This window comes from Manis pentadactyla, chromosome 7, assembly GCF_030020395.1.
Source record: "Manis pentadactyla isolate mManPen7 chromosome 7, mManPen7.hap1, whole genome shotgun sequence".
NCBI lineage: Eukaryota > Metazoa > Chordata > Mammalia > Pholidota > Manidae > Manis > Manis pentadactyla.
Genome location: NC_080025.1, coordinates 88121834 through 88145396, shown reverse-complemented (window position 1 = coordinate 88145396; position 23563 = coordinate 88121834). Strand labels below are relative to the sequence as shown.

Genomic DNA, 23563 nt, shown 5'->3' with positions numbered 1-23563 from the left:
TTCCCAGAACATGCAATTTCCTCATATGAATGAGCAATATTTAGAAATCTTGATTGTAAACTGGCTCTTAGGAACTAGGTGTGCCTTTTTCTCAAAGCAATGCATCCCTGTGAACTTAGGTTGTCAGATCTTCCTGTATAAAGACATAGCTCATCATAAAACTGAATACTATTCTATAATAGGACGTAATTTCCTATATTGAATAATAATTTAGGAAGGAACTGCTTTTAGCCTTTCAACTTAGCAAGTTGAAGGGCATCTCTCTTTCTGCAGTGGGATGAGGGACTCCCCTCCCATTTTATGTTCCACCTGCCTGATGTAGGATAAGGGAAACACTCATTTATTTTCAAGATATAGCTGGTTTAGTGTTGTGTGGTTCTGGACAAGGACTGTAACCTGAAAGGGGCTGGGTAGAGAGGGTAAAATGTGGAGAGAGATTGAAAGTGAGAGACTCTTGGTCACCCAGTTCTTAGCATGAGCTCCTTTCTTTTTTTCTTTAGCTCTATCACTCCTCAAGGCCTGTCTTCTTCCCTTTCTATTCCTAATATCTCTTGCTTATCATAGGTACCTTTATTCCTGGTGTTATAACCTAACCCCAAGAACAGAACATAATCCTGTGCCTGCCTTCTCTCAGCTTCTCATTGGCAAAGTCCACATTTTTGCTAAAGTTTTCTAAAAGCTCTTACTCCTTGATCTGACAAAGTAACAAGGAAAGTTCCCCAGTATACCACCCCATTGTAAATACATATAAATATATTTATGTAATAAAGGGAGAAGATCATGCATAACTAATAAAATGGTGGGTCTTTGGTGAACAAAGTTAAAAGTCATCTCTGTTTTGAGCAGAACAAATAGGCTTTCCAAAGCGGGATGGTAATGAAAGGAGGGAGTGTAAGAACAGGAACAGTGTGTAGAATATGACAGGCACTCTGGAACATGGAAATGGAACTGGGATCGAACATGCTGCTGACAAGATGGGAGACGCTACCTCTTTCCTTGACATTCCCAGCCCCCCTGTTACCCACACTTGCCCCCAAGGCTAGGTAAGCGTCTAATTAGAATGAAGTGAGGGATAACTCCAGGTAGCAGAAGAAAAAGAGGAAACATGGACAGGATGCCTCCTGGATTTCCTATAGCCATCTCTTTGAAGCAGTCATTTTGGGAAGTTTACTGATAAGAAAATAAGTTACTTTGTGCTCTGCTAATTAAAAGTTGCTTTTAGACACAAAGGTAACACATTTACTCAGTGTGCTATGAAGTGCTTTCCCCACAGAAGTCAGTCTTTAAAAAACACTGAGTGATGGAGAAAATAGATTTGTAATAAGGTCACTGATATTGGTGGTTTATTGCATCATATTCATATGTTTTAAGAGCAAAAGTTACTTGGGGCTGTAGTAGAGTTACTTCACTGAGCTATAACAAATCCCAGGGACAACACAATAAAGATTTATTTCTCTCTCACATCTTGGTTAAATATGGATCAGCGGGAGCACTCTACTCCATGCTACCATTCAGATATTCAGCATCCTTCCATCTGCCCTTCTGTATTTGCATTCCCAGGGCCTCAGCATTCTCCCTTGAATGTTCTTTATGTTGCTTGCAGCTGGAAGTGAACAGAGTGTAAAGAGGAGACACAGAGAGACACGGCAGTGCTGTACCTCATCCTGGTGTGACACACCTTATTTCCACTCACTCTGAATCATTGAGAATTACTCACATGAACCCAATGAAGGAATGGAGCTAGAAAATATAGTCTGCAACTAATAAAAACTATTAATGTTAATAGGAATAATAGTCATTAATTATCTTAGGCAAGTCATTAAATGTCATTGTATCTCTATTTCTTCATTTCTTCATTTATAACATAGAATTTATGATCATTGCTGTTAATATGATTATCATTTTTATTACTAATCAGTCTCATCTTTGAGTAAGGACAAGGAGGGAGTTACAGCAATTCTAACCACTGGGTCAAGTAGGCAATGAGCCACATTTGAATTGCCTGAGATACTGTGATATATCATTTTCAGGACATTTTTAGAATAGACAATAAACATAGTAGGGAAGTGTGGTCACTTAGTTTCTCAAACAGAAGGAGGCCGATATCTTTTTACATTCCACAGAAGCCCTGGTTATAGTAATCTTTAAAAAGTTTTTATAAAACATTTACTACAAAGGAATGTATAACATGTACAATTTATGTGGAAATATTTTTATTTTAAAGGATGTAAAACTGCCCTGTCTCAGTCAGCCCTTTCTATGTTTTTCTTTTCTTCTATTTCGTACAATGTTCTTTGAGGGATTTTTTTTTTTCTATTTTGTGCTTTCATCTGTCAGAATACATACATAAAGATTTGTATGTTGTAAGGGTTCAATAGATAAGTGCCCACAGTATGTCTCTATTTTTACAAATTCACAATTTAAATATAATCTTAATTCTTAGACTTTCTCAAATGAATTTAAAATAGAATATAACTGAAATAAATATGGACATGTTAAAATTCTGAAATTTTAAAAATAACTCTTTTCATTTATTAATGCAAGTGAATACAGTTGGTACGACTAACAGTTTTAATATGATTTCAATTAATTTTAGCACTTCATTCAAATAACTCAAAAACTGTTACATTATTTCTTTTGCATTGTATAGAAACAAGTTTTGATTGAAAAAGTAATACAAATTCTTATGAATTTGTTTTGCTTCATACTACTATATCTTCTTTTATTTTGCTTGGTTTACATTTTGAAAATATACAAACATAAATGGAGAAATCTCCTTTTAAGACTGCATACTAGAATTTAAAAGCTTCCATTTGAACAGAAAAAAGAAACAATGTATCAAACTCTTTTTTGCTAAAAAGATTAGAATGATTATTGAATGATTTGGACAAATTAGTGCCATCATGTTACCTCCCCTAGAAAGATGATTTACTATCTTAATGTTGGCCAACCATCCAAACAAATGAAAAATTTGGTTAGTCTTTCAGATGCCTGGTTTCTGTGATGCAGAACATCTGGATATATGCAAGACACGTTGAACAAAAATATGAAGGTCCAGCCAACTTACCAATTTTATTCTCATTGATTTGTTGACATTTTTGGGTATAGGCTAATAATTGGTGTTTTGGTATTAAGTGGGCAAAGGACAAATTAGAATAAAATACAACAAAGACTATCAGTCTCTATTCATCAAATGAATTAACAATGCCATCAATTTTATCATTACAATTTCACTTGCTGCCATAGGAAGTGAATGGATTGTGTTGATACAATTGATGACACTGATAATTCATTCAATGAGTAAGAGCAGGGAGGTAAGTGAGGGTGTATTCATTATGAATTACCTGCTATTACATTTTCCAGTTAGACTTTAGTTTGATAGCTTGGGTCTGTTACTTTTGTTTACTAATTTAGCTCAATTAATTTCTTGAAATCATTTATCAGTCATGCTTAATCTGTTGGTAAGAGATGGAATAAACAAATAATTCACTTATATTTGGCATCTTCAAATTCAAAGTGATAACTGTTTTCTTTTTAAAAGTGGAATAGTTCAGTGTTTTATAGTGTTACATTTCTTGTGAAAGGCAACAGACAGTTCCAATTCAAGAGGTTTAATACTGTCCTTTAATAGTGTGTGTTGAGCTCCTTAATAACCTTGACCTAGTGTAAATTTTCAAATAGGTGCTATTTGGGGCCCAGAGAATTCTTGGACCCAGTCACTTCCATTTTCTAAGGAGAAATAAAAATCCAAGAGGGGAGTAAATGCATAAAATAAATCACTGCTAAGAGAGAGAAAATAAGCTTTCTTCCTTTAATGAAACCTTTTCCTTTCTCCCCTTCAATTTCACCTTTATTATTTATGTAATTAAAAATTTGAACCAAGTAATTCTACAAGACTCTGCATTTCTCACATTTCATAGTCACCAAAATAAGCTAAACATTGCATAAAGTGTTACTAACATACCTTTCTTGCTGCCAAGTACCACTAACACCTTCAAATATTCCTGTAGTACTTGTTTCTTCATAACTTGAGTGTTTTCAAATTACAAATGAAGGCAACATCATCACTTAAAGGATGCTTCAAGACTTTGTAGCCTGTTTGCTACTGAAGATTAAAGAGCTATCATATAGATGTGAAAATTCCTTGTAGATCTATCCTTATATCTCAGATTAGCCTAAAGGGTTATTCTCTCCATCCATAAGTGATGAGAAATGAGATGAGATTTATTTAGATATATTTTAGATGTATAAACACATACAGACCTCTGTTACTTCTAGATACAAATTTCTTATAATTCTGAAAAATTTCTCCAAAGTAACCCCTGTTTTTTGTTACATACATTAAAATAAATCTTTTAATAAGACTTTCAAATATAAAAATTGAATCTTCATCCAAATTAAAACATGCTCATAAGACACTGAGACACCGTTTGAAAATTTAAGGTCAAGCTGCAAGCTGAAGAGGAAATGTTTGTAAATCACATATCTAATAATAGACTTGTGTGCAGAATATGTAAAGATCTTTTAAGACTCAATAACCAGAAAAAATCCAATTAAAATGTGGGCATAGATTTTGAATAGACAGTCCAAAGAAGATATGTAGATGGCACATAAGCACATGGAGAATTATTGTCATTAGCCATTAAATGCAATTAAAATTTTCAGGCAATGAAAATGAAAATTTCAGTGTGATAAAATTACCTATTAGAATAGTATCAAATAATATACAAACATAATAAATAATGTCAACTGCTATCAGAGATGTGGAGCAAACTTTACTCGTGGTAACAAAAAAGGGCACAGCCACTTTCGAAAATTGTTTGACAGCTTCTTAACAAGTTAAATGTAAAGATACCATATAGTTTAGTAACCTCACTATTAAGTGTTTACCCAAGTGAAATGGAACTTATGTTCACAGAAAAACTATATCAGAACATATACAGCTGGTTTATTTGTAATTGCCAAAACTGGAAACAACAGAAATGTTCATCTACTGAATAGATAAAAAACAAAACAAAAACCATGGTACATTCATATGTATGGAATACTACTCAGCAAAAAAAGGAACAAATTACAGATAAACAGAGCAAAATGGTGGAATCTGTGATATATTATGCTACAAGAAAGAAATCAGATTCAGAATGTGAAGTACTGTAAAATTCACTTATATGACATTCTAAAAAAAGCAAAACTGGTAAATAAGTCAGTGGATGTGGTGACTAAGAATGAGGTCTAGGGGAATTAATCACTGTATTAATTTTCTACTGCTTTGAAACACATCAATAACTTCTCTCACAGTTTCTGTAGGTTAGAAATCCAGGTACAGCTTATTTGAATGCTTTTGGTTCAAGGTTTTTTATGAGGTTATAGCTAAGCAATTAAACTGTCTACCAGCTGCAGTGTTATCTGAAGTCTCAGCTAGGGGAGTATCTGCTTCCAAATTCACTTGCACGGTTGTTGATAGGGCTTAGTTCCTTGTGGAGGTCGGTGTGAGGACATTGCTCTTTACTAGTTGGTTCGCTTAAAGCCTCTCCTAGTTCCCTGCAAATATGATTCTCCAAAAGGCAGCCCAAAACAAGTCAGCTGACCTCCCTCAGACAGAGCGTGTGAGAGTATGAGACAGAGAACCCAAGACATAAGCCACTGTCTTTTTTTTTTAATCAAATGTACATCACAGTGGCTCACAAGTCCCCCTCCCTCCTCCTGCCCCCCATATCCCTCCCCCTTAGTAACCACTAGTCACTTCTCAGTGTCTGTGAGTCTAATGCTGTTTTGTTCCTTCTGTTTTGCTTTGTTTTTATATTCCACAAATGAGGGAAATCATATGGTATTTGTCTTTCTCCGCCTGACTTATTTCACTGAGCATAATACCCTCTAGATTCCTCCATGTTGTTCGAAATGGCAGGATTTCTTTTATTTTTAGGGCTGAATTATATTCCATTGTGTGTATGTACCACATCTTCTTTATCCATTCATCTACTGATGGACACTTAGGTTGCTTCCATATCATAGCTATTGCAAACAGTGTGATGATAAACATAAGGGAGTATATATATTTTTAAGTCAGGGATTTTGTTTTCTTCAGGTAAATTCCTAAGAGTGGAATTACTAAGTCAAATGGTTCTATTTTTAGTGTTTTGAGGAACCTCTGTACTGCTTTCCAGAGCAGTTGCATCAACTGACATTCCCACCAACAGTGTAGAAGGGTTCCTATTTCTCCACACCCTTGCCAGCATTTTTTATTTCTTGTCTTTTGGATAGTGGCCATTCTAACTGGCATGAGGAGATATCTCATTGTGGTTTTAATTTGCATTTCCCTGATGATTAACAATGTGGAGCATCTTTTCATGTGCCTTTGGCCATTTGTATTTCATCTTTGGAGAAGGCTCATGTTCTTCACTCATTTTGTGATCAGTTCATTTGTTTTTTGTTTGTTGAGGTATATGAGTTCTTTATACATTTTAGAACTTAACCCCTTATCAGATGAGTCATTTACAAATATATTCTCCCATTTGTAGAATGCCTTTTTGTTCTGCTGATGGTGTCCTTTGCTGTACAGAGCTTTTTAGTTTGTTGTATTCCTACTTGTTCATTTTTTATTTTGTCTCCCTTGCCTGAGGAGATGTGTTCAGGAAAAAGTTGCTCATGTTTATATTCAAGGCTCCCCATAGGCAGTCTGTGCATCCCAGTGATTCATATTTCTCCTACATTCAGAACACACCTCTCCCCAAATCCCAAGAGTTTCATCCCATTACGTTATCAGTTCTACATCCAGAATCTCATCACTTGAATCACGGAATCATGAGTTGGCCTGCCACAAACACAAAGTGGAACAAGGAAATTTTGGGGTGATCAAAGCTGTTTTGTATCTTGATTGTGACAGTGATTACACAGCATTATTTGTCTGGTAAAACTCATAGAGCTGAATACCAAAAAGGATAGATTTCACTTTATGTAGGTAATACCTTAATCAAAAATAAAAAAACTCAACAAATATATCAAGAAGATAACATACATGCAGATACACATACTACATTAAATTTGGCCAAATAAATGGAATGATTGGTTGATGTATTAATAAAATATTTTTATACAAATCTACATTTTTTTTCTCTGGAAAGCATGTAATTGTTCCTAATTACATCATTAAAAAGCCATGATAATGAACCATATGCTAGTGTAGTCAATACTTTTATAGGAAAATAAAATTTTTAGGGACTATAAGTTACATTAGTTTTTTTATAGAAATAAGTTTATTGTAACAATACCATTTTTTTCCTCTTTAATATTTGTTTTTATTCCTTAGAGCAGAAAATTCAAGTATCAGAGATGCACATTTTTGTTAGTGCACAATTAACTTGTTTTGTTTACAAAAGAAATATTGGAACAAATTTGTATAAAATGCATTTTTATAACAACTTTTGAAAACAATTTACTTTAAATAAGCTGAATATAAACTGTGCAAAAAATCCTTTATTTCTTTTTGTTTTCTCCAATTCTCAAAATTGACAGAGGTAAAACAGTATAATCCAGTTACTGTACCCTGTTTATACAGCTGTACTTCATTGAATGAAGGCTTGTGTTACACACAGTTTGTGATAGGAAGTAAATGCTTTTAAAACAACGAAATAGACAGGTCTTTAACCTCCAACTTTGTGGATTCTTTGTTCCACCATTTAGCTTCTGTGGAGATTTTAAGGTTGTAGTTCCTCTATATATTATTACCCTGTAATTACACTTCATCTGAATAGCTCATCCTCTTGTGAATTCATAACATGGATGCATTATGATGAATTTTTAAAAATAAATCCTGAATGGTTAATATTTTTATTTGTAATGAAGTTTATAATAGGTTCTGAATTGTTCAGTAATGGGTATGTTCTAAAGAGAAAATGATGTGTAGATTACTTCAAGGGCTCAATCTGTATGAAATTGGAAAAGCCTAAGGAGATTCATCACATTTATTTCCTCTTAATAAACTTCCACACAACATCTGAATATATCAAGGACAACAGGATTCTTTGTATATTTCTTATTTATAGCTATATAGGCTAGTAAATAAACTACAGATTTAGTTTCTAGGTTATTTCAAGGATTATGCCTGGGAAGTTAGAGGTCATTATGGTGAAGCAGTTCTCAATTTGTGTAAGAAAAATTTCCTTAATTGCTAGGGTAGAAATATAGGGTCATTACTAGAAATTATTAAAATGTCAACCAATCAGAATCTAAGTTATATATAAACTGATGGTTTATGAAATACTTGCTCTATTTGAAAATATGTGACTTTAATAGAATGACTTCCCTATCTATCAGAAGTCTATTCATAATCTTCTCACTCTTATAGAATTAAGTCCTTATATCTCTGAGCTATCTTTTGTTGGCCAAAACTCTTTTTCAATTTTTTTTTGCTAATTCCCTACACAGATTGTCCAGAGAACTCTCATTTTCTAAATGAATGGGCAAGAAATCCACCACGATTGAAGATATGTAAATGTGTGTGTGTGTATACATATACCGTGATTTTCATTAAATTGTCTAACAAGTTATTGTGCCATGTGTCAGTTAACTATTAGGAAATGGCAATTGCAAAGGCCAATAACCCAGGTTATAAGCCTAAAAGATTGAATTTCTAATCTATACTGGTAGGGATACAGTGATCAAATCACATGATTAATTATATTTCCTGTATCTGTAGCAAAGGATGTAAATATAAGTTCATTTAGCTAAGAACATACTTTTTTTTCAATTGGATAGAATTTAACTTGATCTGTAATTCTGGTAGGAATGAAAAAAATGGACAAAATGAAAAATGTGGGTTCTCTTTTATTACACCTACTTAGGGGGTAGTGCCATATTTGTCATAGAAAAAACAAGCAACTGTACTTTTTGTGTGTATATGAATTGCAAGGCAGTATGAGGGCAATCTGCATAATGTGTAATGAAAGTAAACAACTTATATTTCCTTTTTTATTATGAAAACAAACCAATTATGTGGAACAGTTTTAAAAATGGTATAGTGTTTTAGCAAGTTATGGTAAGAACTATTAAATGTAAGCAAGTATATTTCTGTAAATAGAAATGAAATCTTAGATCTCAGGACTAAATTTTATTCTGCTTTGAATCTTATATCAATAAACATATTTTGAGGCTTCTTAAAAAGCATCAGGAAAGAATATTATGTGATATTTCATTCTACAATGTATGCACCAAGTATTTCCCATTGGTGTATTCTTCTTTAATTAGAAATATGTTATCACATACTGAAAACTCACCACTATTCATTGACTATATTGTTACAACATTACCAGTTAGCTTTTATGATCTTGTCATACAGTAATGTGTTAGTTAAGTGTAAATTTTGGAAGTCATTTCAGTTTGCTGGAGGCATTTAATTATATCATACACACTATACATATTTACTGGCTATGTTTCATCTTTTTGTTTGTAATTCATATTCTCGCTTCTTCCAAAAGTGATGTGAGACAGCTTATTTTAATTATAATTATATTGGCTAGCTTTTACAGAGATGCTCCAGATTTTTCTTCCTCACTGAACAGAGCAGCATACATACTGAAAATGGAAGTTGCTTTGTTCTTATTCTAATGGCTCATTTCAAATTATGTGTTTTGCAGAGGTTAATATTATGTGGGCTGGACACCAAACACACCACAGTTCTGAAGACTATAACTTGTCCACAGCACTGAGACAGTCTGTCATCCAAATATATACTTCCTGGGTAAGTTGTATGAAATCAAATAAATGTGATAATATAATTCATTTTTAAAAGTTTCAACTGTTTCTGTTTTCTCTGACTAAATTAATAAGGTGTTTTGCCAAAACCCTTCTTTCTCCTCTGTAAGGCCAGACACTAAAATGTTTCTTTCTTCTCTGTAAAGCCAGACGCACATGAAGCTAGTGGTGTTTTTTAATGGTCATCTTTTACTTGACCAAAAAAACTCACCTTGAGGTACAAGCAAGGTAAGAAAGTGGCTATTTTTTATTTATTATCATCTAATGAGAATGATATGTGGGCATTATATCTAAATTCAAATATATGCCAATAAAAATTTAATTGGAGACTTTTAAAAGTAGTTTTTAAAAATCAATTCCCATGTCCACGTGCTTAAGTAAAATCTAAAATCTCTTGCTTTTTATTTACATATATATATATATATATATATATATATATATATAAGCATTTAGTATGATACTCATTTGGCTCTAAAATATTTTCATACAAAAATGACAAAACTAATTAATACCAGAAATAATCTCTAGTTCTAAGGCTCTGACATTTCACTGGGTAGAGAAGATCCACTTGGTAACCGCCCTCATCTGTGACTGTCCTTAGTGATCCAAATACTGCTGCTAAAATGCACGAAAGTCAGAGTTGTCAATATGTAAGTGCCTGCATCAGCAAGCTCTTTATTAACAATAAATTATAATGATCAAACATTTGTATGATTCTTTGTAGTTGGCAAGGCACTTCTATTAAATACCATTTATTGAGGACTTTCTGTGTGCCAGACAGTCTTCTAACACCTTTTATGGATTAGCTCACTTAATCTTCGTGACAGTGTTAGAAGACATAGGTACTATTATAACTCGCACTTTAAAATAATGGAACTGAGTCCATAGTTCAATCTCAAAATTAGTAAAGGGAGGAATAAAACTGGATCTTACTCAGCCTGGCTGCAGGGTCCCCAGTCCTAACCTCTCACTAAATTCCCCTCTATGTGCCTCAATTTTGTTTTTCAGTTAAGTTACTATGCTAGAGCAAGTATTACTTTTATCAGGAACTGAAGATCAGTGAGGTTAACTATACAGATAGAAGGTAAAGAGCCCCATATTTGAAACCAGATGCCTCATAACTAAAAGGAAAATAAACAGGCATGTGTTCTAACCCGAACAGCAGCATAGGCAAACAAGCCTATAAGCCAGTCATGGCACTAATACATATGCTGAAATGGATATTAAAAGAAATCCATCCCCTGTCCCCCATACTATACACCTGTGTTACAGCTTGTATTAATTTTCTAGACCAGCCCTAACAAAGTACCACAAACTGGGTGACTTAAAACAACAGAAATGTTTTGTCCTACAGTTCTGGAGGCCAGAAGTCTGAAATCAAGTTGTCAGCATGGCCATGGTCCATCTTAGGAAAGAGCTGTTCTAGTCCTCTCTCCTAGGTTCTGATAGATGCTTGGCTTTAGGTAGTATAACTCCAGTCTTTGCATGGAGGTCTCCCTGTGTCTGTGTCCAAATTTCTCTCTTTTTTAAGTAAGGACACCAGTCATATAAACAGACAAATCTCCAAAGAAGAAATTCAGATGGTCAACAGGCACATGAAAAGATACTCCACATCACTAATTATCAGGGAAATGCAAATTAAAACCACAGTGAGATATGACCTCACACCAGTTAGGATGACCAACATCCAAAAGACAAGGAACAACAAATGCTGGTGAGCATGTGGAGAAAAGGGAACCCTCCTACACTTCTGGTGGGAATGTAAACTAGTTCAATCATGTGGAAAGCAGTATGGAGGTTCCTCACAAAACTAAAAATAGAAATACCATTTTACCCAAGAATTCCACTCCTAGTAATTTACCTGATGAAAGCAAGATCTCAGCTTCAAAAACACATATGCACCCCTATGTTTATTGCAGCTTTATTTACAATAGCCAAGAAATGGAAGCAACTGAAGTGTCCATCAGTAGATGAATGGATAAAGAAGATGTGGTACATATACACAATGGAATACTATTCAGCCATAAGAAAGAAACAAATCCTACCATTTGCAACAACATGGATGGATCTAGAGGGTATTATGCTCAGTGAAATAAGTCAGGCAGAGAAAGACAAATACCAAATGATTTCCCTCATTTGTGGAGTATAACAATGAAGGAGTATAAAACTGGAGTATAAAACTGAAGGAACAAAACATTAGTAGACTCACAGACTCCAAGAAGGTACTAGCAGTTACCAAAGGGGAGGGGTGGGGAAGGTCAGGGGGGAAGGGAGGGAGAAGGGGATTGAGGGGTATTGTGATTAGTTCACATGGTGTGTGTAGGGGGTCGTGGGGAAGACAGTGTAGCACAGAGAAGAGAAGTAGTGTCTGTGACATCTTACTACACTGATAGACAGTGACTGCAAATGGGGTATTGGGGGGGACTCAATATTATGGGTAAATGTAGGAACCAAATTGTTTTTCTTGTGAAACCTTCATGGGAATGTATATCAATGATACCTTAATAAAAAAAAAGGACACCAGTCCTATTGGATTAGGAGTCTACTCTACTCCATTTTGATCACATCTTAACTAATTACATCCACAATGACCCTATTTCCCAAATAAAGTTGTATTCTGAGGTATAAGGGGATAGGATTTCAACACATGAATTTATTTTGGGCAGAAGGGATACGATTTAATACATACCACAGCTCTAAGCAATATAGGTGGAAAATAAAGATCATGTGTATATATATATATATATATATATATATGTATGTATGTATATATGTGTATATACATATACTACCTATTACAGAGTTGCCTAGCTTGACTGGTTTAGGGTTCCAGTGAATGGAGGAAAGAACAGGCCCCAAGTGGAGGGATGGGATATTGCCTATGTTGCCTTAAGAAGTAGCTGCATTAATACAAACTTTTATTATCATGCATAAAATAGACTGAGTATATGACTGAGCAAAATAATAACCATAAACATCTTTATTCTCTCTTGATTTTTATTTTTCTCTTTGCATATGGATAACTCTTAGCTTTGCTAGTTGCACTTTGGGGGAGAAAGCCTCCAAAAAAGGATGTAGCTGTATTTGAAGTTGCTCCAAGGAAATTAGTGCAGTTAGTGAACTGCTTATCTGAAAAATGATAAAAGGAAGATTTTTATCAGAACATTGTAGATTTCAGAGCTAGAAGAAAGTTTTGAGGTAGTATATTTAGATCATCTATTTTTAAAGTTACAAAGCAAATCTCAGAGGAATCCGCTACATCATATAGTATTGAACGTTACTGGCTGGAACTTGGATCCAGACATATGACTCCCAGTTTATGGTAATCTTTCTCTGGGTTTCACTTATGTCATTCCTCATTAAGTCAATTGATTCAAAATTACAGATTACTGAAAATTTTAGTGAAATGCAGGTTCATACCTATTTTTTGCTAGAATCAATTCCATTTACAAACTCCTATAACTTTGCTAAGGACACAGAAAATATGCTCAGTAACAGTGAGCGTTGGGAATGCATCACAAGCTACTAATCTTGGGACAGGGAAGAGGGGACCACTGGAGAACTTGCTGTGTGGGAAGTGAAAGGTAGAGAAATTGTATATCAGCCTGGATTCTCATCTAGTGTTTGAAGATAGCCCAGATGGTTTAAGGGTCTGTGATGGTCAATAGTATGTGACGTCTTTCTAGACATTAATATCAGAGTTGTCAGTTCTCTTCACTTTCATTTTTTTGGGGGGTCTTTTGTAAGATTCCCTTCATCAACACTGCTATTTAAGGAGTATAATTTGGTAGTTACTAAAGTAACAGTGTATTTTAGAACAAATTATAAATGGTCATGTCTTTGAATTGAAAATTGATTTGTGAAATGAAAAGCACAACTAAGATTAGAGTGCTTTTCTTTGATATACTATGAAAATTAAGGTGGCAGACCTGTCATTTAAAGTAGCTAAGGAAAATTTCTAAACCTACTTGCCCATTTTTTTAGCCAGTTTTATGCTAAGATTTAATATTATTCCTCCCAAAGAGCTGTGATTGATGGAGTGTCATTCTAAGTGGACCTTATTAACTGTATACTGAAATATCTGGTTTTGCATGCTACTTTAATCTTTTATTACACATCTTAATACAATGATTTAAACATGATTATCTCTCCACTTTGTGAATAATAAAATCTGTTTTAACCCATGGATATTACATAATAGAAAAAGTGTCAGGATTACTGTTTTGTTTTCTTCCAACTTTATAGATAAAATACCTGAATGCTACAGTTTTATATTCAAAAGCCTTAGAAGTGCTCAAAAAATAAAATAATGGCATATGACAAAAGACATATTGAAAGAGCTCCAGTAGCCAAAATCCTTAACAATTTGAACAAAATGTGTGGAGTTATACTAATACCAAGTATGAAATAAACATCTTTGAAATCAATCCATACTGGTATAGATAAATGATTGAATAAATAAATACATGGGAGACAAACTCACTTAAAGAATTACAAAAGAAAAATCCAAATAATATATATAGATACTGCTCCCCTCCATAATATAGTGCTTAATGCCCTACTTACCCCTACCATTTGGGTGCAGACTGTACTTAGTAACTCGTTTGTAAAGAAAAGAGTATGGAAAAGGGACAAAGGGTGGGGTGGGAAGAAAGGGTAACTTTTGAGTAGAGAAACTGAGGAACAGAATCTCAGATCAAAGTTAACATCCTCATATATCTTGTTACTAGCATGTACCCGCTGATAAGATGTGATAAGAATGTCCTGATGATAGCATATACCCTCTGGAAGAAAAGCTAAGATGAGAGTGGCCCTGTACCCCTGTGGTCTTCATCATCATAACCCACAGCACCAGTCTAACCATGAGAAAAGACATGTGTCAAATCCGAATTGAACAACATTCTGTGAAATACCTAACCAGTACCTCTCAAAAGTGTAAAGGTCATGAAAACAAAGAACATCTGAGAGACTATCACGGATCATACATAGGAAGCTAGAAGGTTTTAGGACTAAATGTAATGTTGCATTCTGGGTGGGTTCCTAAAACAGAAAAAGAACATCAGGGGGAGAAAGAACAAGTGAAATTTAAATAAGGTATGGAGTTTAGTTAATAGTTAATACTAATGCACCAGTGTTAGCTTTTTAGTTGTACCAATGCAGCATAGTAATATGTTAATAAGAGAAAGACCAGGTAGAGTGTATGTGGCAATTCTCTGTGCTGTCTTTGCAACTCATTTACAAATTAAAATTATTATAAAATAAATAGTTTATCAAAAGACACAACTACATGTACATTCCTATGTTTTCATACCCATGGCCACTATAGATGGTATACTTTATTCTAGAAAAATATTTAGAAGTAGCCATTATCAATAGACATTGATTTCTGGAGTCATGTGAAGAATGGTTCAGCCAATGCTATTTAGAGTTAGTTATTGTTCTGAACTAACTCTTTATTTTTCCATTCTTAATCCCGTAATCCATCATCACTGTCAACATTTCTATAACACCAGCACTGAACAAGCTAAATTCCACTATAACTTTGAGAAAAGAATCTCATATATTCCTTATCACACACACAGTCAAAAACTGGTCCCACCTCTCCAATCTTATCTCCGTACTCTCCCATTGTCACCCTATCTTCAATTTAACAATTAACCTTCAATTCTCTAAGTCTACCATGTTATGATGCCTTGATATGTCACTGCACATGCAGTTATTTCTGCCTAGAACATTATTTCCCCTTTACCTCTGATTGTTGCAGCCTTCAAGATTCAATTCATTCCTCCTCTTACAGATGGCTTCCTAACTTTGCCCAGGTCGCTTTTTTTTTTTCGTCCCATAAAACCCTTGCATATCTCTATTATAGTACTAATTATTTGCATCATTGACTTTCATGATAGCCTGTAAACTTTAAAATAACTAATCTAGGTCTGATTTTCTTTGCTGTATACCTAGTATGTATAAAGTATCTGATGCAGTCAGTGCTTAACAAATGTACATTTCACGAATGAATGAAATTTTATAAGTTTTATAGTTGTTAAAATAAATGTGTCAAAGGAAATATTTTTCTAAGTGAACTAGATTAAATTTGTCATTCATTTAAGTATTTTTGATTTAATAGATCCTCCAAAAGTTAGAGCACAGGATGAGTAACTTATTTACCTTTTAGGATAAAATATATTTTAATATTTCTTTCAAAATATGAACCTATAGTTAAGATATCTACATTCAAGGAGCTAAGTGTAACTCTTAAAAGCATACTAAATTTACTTTAAATGACTGGGTTGAGTAACTTTGTTTTAGCACTATAGTATCTTTCAGTTATTGAAATTGTTTTACATTCTGGTTGGCATTATAATCAATATTATAAGACTAGTAAAATATGTTTTTAGTAGTAATCTGTATTAGTAATCTAAAAAGAGGTAAATTTTAACCACCATCAAAGGAAGGAAATATCAATATAATATCAATTGATGAAAACCTTATTACTGCATGTTAGGGAATGTTTAAATATATGATGATCTTATTATTTTTAGCATAATTTTAAAATATGTATTAATTAAATTTAGGAAAGAGTAGAAAGCAGTTCATTAGGAATAAAAAAGTCTGTATCCTAGCTTTATTAACTAGCTTTGCCCCTCTGAACCAATCAATTAATGTTTGAATCTCAGTGATTTTGTTCATGAAATAGGGCAATGAATATTTGCTCTGCTTTCTTGTATTGTTATTTTGAAGATCATCTTAAGTAATGAGTTTAAAAATTCTTTGAACAATATCAAGTATGACTCATATGCATAATATTGCTTTTATTTAACTTAGAAGACTGAAGAAGAACCTGTAGTGAAATCTCGTCTTTTTATTACATCATACTCCCTGTCAAACTGCTTAAGTAGATATTTTATTTAAAAATGTGGGGGTTGGAGTTATATAGTTATATAAAGACAAATGTGAAGAAATACACAAGAAACTAACAACTTTGATGTAATGCAGTCAAGTGCGCTGGGAAAAAATTCTTGTAATTTTTATGTCACATAAGGAAAGCATGCTGTGAGCCCCTCCATGAAGTAAAGAAACCAAACTTCTCTCAGGACCTTGCCTAAGAACTCCAAGGCATCCCTTCAGTACTCTCTCCCACCATCCAAAGATGGCAAATGAGACAAGTTTATGCCCATGTATTAAATAATGAAGCCCTTGCCAGTTTGTGTCTTGACCAGTTTCAGCGCCTTGATTCTGGCAGGAATCAGGAAGATGACTTACCAAGTCATTTTGAAATTTGGTAAAAGTAAAATTATTCTCTGATTTTTCAGTGTTTTTCATTACAGAAATATGATAGTCATTTTTAGTCCTTAAAATGGAGGATAGATAAGGAGTATCATAGTGAAGAACTCAACATAAAACAGCATTATTTTATTGTCACTTTAAAAACACCTACAACTAGTTATACACTTTACATGTTAATGTTCTTATTTTCAGAAGTGCATCCACTCATTTTTTTTCCATTACACTCTTGACTGGTATAGCCAGTCATGGTGGTAGAGGTTGGGGATGTACACCAAAGTAAGGTAATGAATTTGTTCTTAAGGTGATTGCTCTCCTTGGGGGGATTCAAGCCAGTCCACAGCCACTGAAACACAAGTTGTTGAGGTTTTAGAGAAGGGTGTCTGCTCTGAGAATCATGGTGGGTCAGGGGAACCGTCACAGAGGAAACGATGCTTGAGCCCAGCCTGCAAGAAGATTCAAATTTTTCCATGGACTAGGTTGTGTATTCTGCATAATAGAATATCATGTAGAAGGAGAATGATTATGAAAACACAAAGTTATGAAAAAGCATGATAAATTTTAAAATGACAGGAGAAACGTATGGTATGTATATTAGTTTCCTGTGGCTGCCATAACAAACTACCAAAAACTGGCTTAGAACAACAGAAATTTATTGTCTCACAGTTCTGGAGGCTAGAAATCTGAGATCAAGGTGGTGGTGGGGTTGGCCTCTGAGAGCTGTGAAAGAGAATCAGTTCCATGCCTCTCCCTCAGCTTCTCATGGTTTGCTGGCAATTTTGGTCCTTAGCTTGTGGACACATCACCCTGAGCTCTGCCTTCATCTTTGCATGGAGTTCTTCCTGTGTGCATGCCTGTGTCTGGGTCCAAATTTCCCTTTAATAAGGAAACCAGTCATATTGGATTAGAATCCATCCTAATTACCCCATTTTAGCTTAACTCTATAAATACACTATCTCTAAATAAGGTCACACTTTGAGGTACTAGGGGGCTAGGACTTCTCATATCTTTTTGAATATCAGTTCAACCCATAAGAGTGTAAGTATGGCTATAGAATATAGGATGTATAAGAAGGTGGACTGTGAAACAGGGAGAATGGATAAGTGCAGAGAAATGGAAACAGAAAGATGGGCCTATATTACCTAAAGACTTTTCTAAATAGAAACCAAATAGGGCTTTCTAATTAAAAATCTAAACACTTACTCCAAACATAATTTAAGTAGGTGTGTTTTAAGGATAGACATCAGTACTCTATTTGCAGTCAGAGGATTTGGTTTTGTGTTATTACTAATCATAGTCTTTAGAAATGTGGATCAGTATACTTGATTATTCAATCTTAGTTTCTCAATTCAAAAGAAAATTTCTTTAATATTGCAAAATGAGGATTACAGAAGTATAGAAATTAGTAATTTTAAGCTACTTTATTAAAATAAAGTAGACATGAATCTTGCAGCTCAAGAGGTTTTTTCATTCCCTTAAAGTAATTGTATACTTAACTTTAAACATCCTGTTCAACAGCTAACTGGTGGACAGCTTTCCTCCACCAGGTTTTTCTCCCTGTTCACCAAGCCCCGTGGCTTTATTTCCTATTTTATCCAGCCTAACATGCTCAATTTCCATGACTTTAGAAAGTACAGTCTACCTCCCATTGTTAACATTTGCCCTGAAATCCCCAAGCCGTGCTTGGATCCAGTCACCCACCCTCTTCGCTCCACACCCAGGTTGCTGAGCACTGTGGGTGCCCTCTGGCACCAGCTGGGCAGCATGGTGCTCTGCCCTGTGTGGCTTCCAGACACAGCTGAGCTGTCAGTGCTGCTCACTGACCTATGAACGTGAGCCGCCTCCCTTCCTGGGAGAAGCCTTTCCAGAATCCCACAGTCTTCTGAAGATCCCTTCTCCTCTGCTACCCCCTTTCTGTCAGGTGCGTATTTAAACGTGAGAAATGTGACTTTTTCCCATTTTCTGTCTTTCTCATTTCTGTTCAGATATTTCATTAAGATTGGTAAATTCACAAGTGCACATGCTTTGTTACATATAATTTTATAGAAAGTGTTCCCCTTTCTTCAGAATTTCTAACCCTTAACGTTGGTGACCTTGCTCCTGTCTCAGTTCCTCTCCTGGACTTTGTTCAATCAGCTACTTTTGACATTTGTCCCTCTTCCTCTCAACTGACTCCTGAATATGCCATAAATATATTCATGTCTCTCACATAAGCAAATAAACCCATAAAATCTTCCTCATACATATATTCAATTTGAGGAATCCCTCCAGGTCCCCTTTTCTTGCTGTCAGGGAAAGAGAGAAATAAGTTATCCTTACCTGCATTTCATCTCCTTCTTTGAGTGATTTTTAAGCTTTTTGAGGTCTGGATTCCAGGCCTGCTGCTCCACTGATCTATACCTGCAAACCCAGTGTCATTTTTTCAGTTCACTTGATATTTGCACAGCATACGTGCTTACTCAGCCACTTTCCTGGGATATACCTCAAGAACTCTAACACAGCATTCCCTAAGTTGAACTTGATAAGCCTGTTCTTTTTCCTTTTCACCATCCTGGTGACCATCACCTGATGTATAAGCTAGATATCTGGGTATCTTCTGATACTCCTCTGTCCTTCTCATCTCCTGTGCTTAACTAGTCACCAAATCCTGCGATCTCTTGTGTGCTGCCTCTCCCATCCTGATCATGGTTACTATTATGGTTAAATGTGCATTATTAAAATGACATTTCAAATCTATCTTTATTTTCTTACAAGCTTAAAAAAAATAAAACCTTAATTCTCCCTCAAGGCCTCAGATAAATCCAGGCTCCTTAGAATGGCATTAAAACGTTCCCCTCCCTGGTTTGCCCAGTGTCTAAATTTGCTTTTGTTTTTGTTTGGCTGTGCCGAGTCACAGATTCCTCAGAGCCTCCTTGAAGAATGCAACAGATTGTTTTTCAGAAAATTGCATGTTTCTCCATGCACACAAACAACACTTTTTTGTAGTGATGTCAAGGGGGTTCAAAGACTCACTGAGCTCTATCCCTGAATCCCATGGTCCAAATCAATTTCTTGCTATACTCTCCAGTGCCTTCAGCAAGACCAGAGTACTTATAGTTCCCCCTCAACACCCGGCCACATCCTGCTTCATGATGTCTCCTCAGACAGCCCTTGCCTGCACATTTCCTTGATGACAGACTGAAACCCACTCAGCTGTCTGTTAGACTAAGGTCACCTTTAATTCTAGCCTCATTCTCTTCTCACACATAGAGGTCTGGGTTATTTTTCTCCTTTATGAGTCTATTACATATGACTTCTAACAAAAGATAATAAAGGGTAGATGGTGTGATTTAAGGCTAAAGGGTATTGGAATCGAGGACATGAGCTTGAATGCATGGTAGAAATGGATGTATTTAGTAAACAGTATAATATGCCCTGACCCAAGTTCTGAGAGTTTAAGTTTGAGGAAGGAGGAATTTCTTCCACCAAATTAGTAATATTTGAGGCTTTATGATGGAAGTGGCATTTCAATTCATTTTAGAAACTATAGAGGACGAGGGAATATGAAGACTGGAGGCAGAGAAGATGACTGAGAATTTTCATACCAGGCCAGCATTTACAAAGCTGCTTTCAATTTTAGAAATTATAACCTTGATTGTATCATTAGATCTTTTAAAGTACTATATTAATCACAAGACATTAACTTTCATGTGTTTCATGTGACTGACTCTCTGACCTACATCTTTACTTCTATTACTACTACTTGTTTATTTCTATTGGAAATGTCATTTTTTTGGAATTCATGCTGAGATTATTTTTTTTTATTGTCGGTTCATTATATTAACTGATTTTTAAGATTTCAGACATTGTTTCATCAAATGTGTTTTTAGGAAATGTAATCCAAGAAAGTATTTTATGGACTAACAGCACTGTGGTTTGCATTTGCACGGTAAAGATTCTAAATTCTGTGACCAAGAAACTTCACTTGGTTAATTTACCACTTCACAACTTGTTTGCCGCTAGAAACCCCTTTGCCGTAATAGCTGTTATTATCTCAAAGGATTATTTCCCCACACTTTGAAAATTGTAATGATTTATAATTAACTACAAATATTCATCTGGTATATATGCACTTTCTTTCCAAACAGAACTATTTATTAAGCTTCAAAGATAAGTTGTTTTACATTTCTATTTACATCTCAAAGATTCCAAAATGCTTCTTAACTTAAAATATTTGAATCATAGGTTATATATGTGTTTCAAATACTTTTACTATTGTACTGTAAAAAAACAATTTTGATATATTTCAAAAAAATTTAATCACAGTACTACAGATCTTCTGGGACCAGAAACATGGCTAGATTTTGAATGGTTTTCTCCTTTACGATTCATTTGAGGAAACTGTCTAAAGAAATTTAGGAACTTTGTGAATTATCCTAGAGAGATTCTATAGTACAAGGCTTGAAAGTGGATATGTTGAATAAGAGCCTGATATTTTGTTGCTCACTAATCTGATCCATTGATTAATAGTACATTTATAAATAATGAAACTGATCCTGCTTGTGATGACAATTGAGATTTTTCTTGACTTAAGGTTTGAAATAAAAACTAGAAGAGATTATGTAAATGGCCAGTTTCAAATGCATAATGATTACTAAACATCATTGAAATAATATTTGGCCTAATTGAGAAAAAATATTTAAAATAATTTTAAAATAAAGTTGTAATATTCAGAAGGAGTGCTTCTATAGTACTTAGTCTTTTGGAAATATTAACTTTAAAAATCCTGAAATTATAAATTGGAAGTTGTATTATTTTTATTCCTAGTTGGTTGTTTAGTTTTTCATTTAATAAGATGTTTTCTTACAGCATGAAACCACTCTTAGGCATCAAAATCATTAGGAGAACACAGCAGATTGTGCTTATTAGTTGATTCTAACCAGTTCTGCGGTTTAGGCGTAAGTTGTTTTTCCAAGGCACAGGCATTTCCATCCATTAGGAAAAATGGAGCTTTAAAATTTGTTTCCATTATTGCACCATATCAGAGCTTCTTCCTTACTATGAAAAACTGAGGCGATATTATGCTCTCAATCAAACATATAAAAGCAAATTTAAAAGAGGAAATTTATTCTAACCTTTTCTTACTTTTATTACAATTTCATTTTATTACTAAGAATACCAAGTAACATTAGAGTTTGGAAACTGTCAAGGTGTAAAAGCACATTCTCCTACATTTCTTTCACTTAAAGAAAGTATTTATTTATTTGTGTGTATATAAAAAAACCTCTTTATTTTCAGGAAACACATGTAATCTTTTAAAGATTAAGGAAATAATATAGCACATGTGCTATTTTAACTGAACAATATTAAGTGCAAAATAAAAGTCTAGTAGACTTAGCTCCAACATGTCTGTAACTATCACCATGTGGAAATTAATGTTGCAAAGTCAAACATGGCAATAAAATGCACAGAATAAGGTATATTTGCTAAAAAATAAGGTCTATTTGCTGGAATGTATACTTATAATATACCATTGGTAATAGTATATTATGTTAAGAAATCATAAGTACAAATTTTTAAAAATTTACTCTTTCAGATATTCTACTCTCCTCTGGCCCTCTTCATACCACCTTCAGTATATGCTGTTCATCTTCAGTTCAATCTCCTCTACCAATTTTGGATCCACACAGAGGTAAATATTTTTTCTCTTTTTTTAAAGTTCTATACCCAAATAGCCTGAAGCAATGTCCTGGAAATCTACTAGAAGCTGATTTATTGTGTAAGAAAAATCTTTGTCTGCCTTCTTTAAGGAGAAACATCTGTTCATTTTTATTCCTTTTTATTGAATATATATTGCAAAGTTTATAAGAAGCAATGAGGCCAGTTGGTCTCAATTAAATAAAACAATTTTTTGAACTATTAAGTACCAAAACATTTTAATACTATATTCAATACAATACCTTCCTGTGTTACAGTTTATTAAACATTGTTTACCAAAATATGTTGACATTAATTTCAATTTAGAGTTATACATTTATATATTTTATATGTTCATAAATTTTATATTTATATATTTAACATAAATATTATTTATAATACTTTATTTAAAATTATACCTATAATTTATTATATAATAATAAACAATAGTTATATATAATATTTATACATTTTATTTATATATAAACATATGTATATATATATATATATATATATATATATAAGATACCTGCCATGTATATATACATACCAGTCAGTAGGAATGCCTTGGAAACTCCTTGAAGAAAGTTTAATGCTTAAAAAAATTATCAAAATATATTTTGGTTGAAAAATCTTGTTTTAATTTTAGAGTTTGGGTTTTATTTAAAGAGTGTTCAATATACTGTTAGACTTTTTTCCCCCCAAAAGAGTGAACAAATATAATTTCTTGAGTCTTCTGTGGTATCTCAAATTGTCAGACTTGAATGTCTGCAGATAGATCATTAAGGAACTGATTGCTTTATGAACTATTGTACTGATCTGGTTGTTAAATACTAAAAATCACAGACCCAGAAAA

General features: G+C 34.0%; 1 protein-coding gene across 1 annotated transcript in view; it reads left to right on the top strand.

Moving 5' to 3' along the window:
• The window catches only part of AGMO (alkylglycerol monooxygenase), a 384539-nt gene that overhangs the window by 166786 nt on the left and 194190 nt on the right, over positions 1-23563 (top strand). The window contains exons 6-7 of the mRNA XM_057504558.1: positions 9633-9736; positions 22607-22702. Of these exons, the coding sequence (XP_057360541.1) occupies positions 9633-9736; positions 22607-22702 (200 nt within the window). The remainder of the gene's footprint in view (positions 1-9632; positions 9737-22606; positions 22703-23563) is intronic.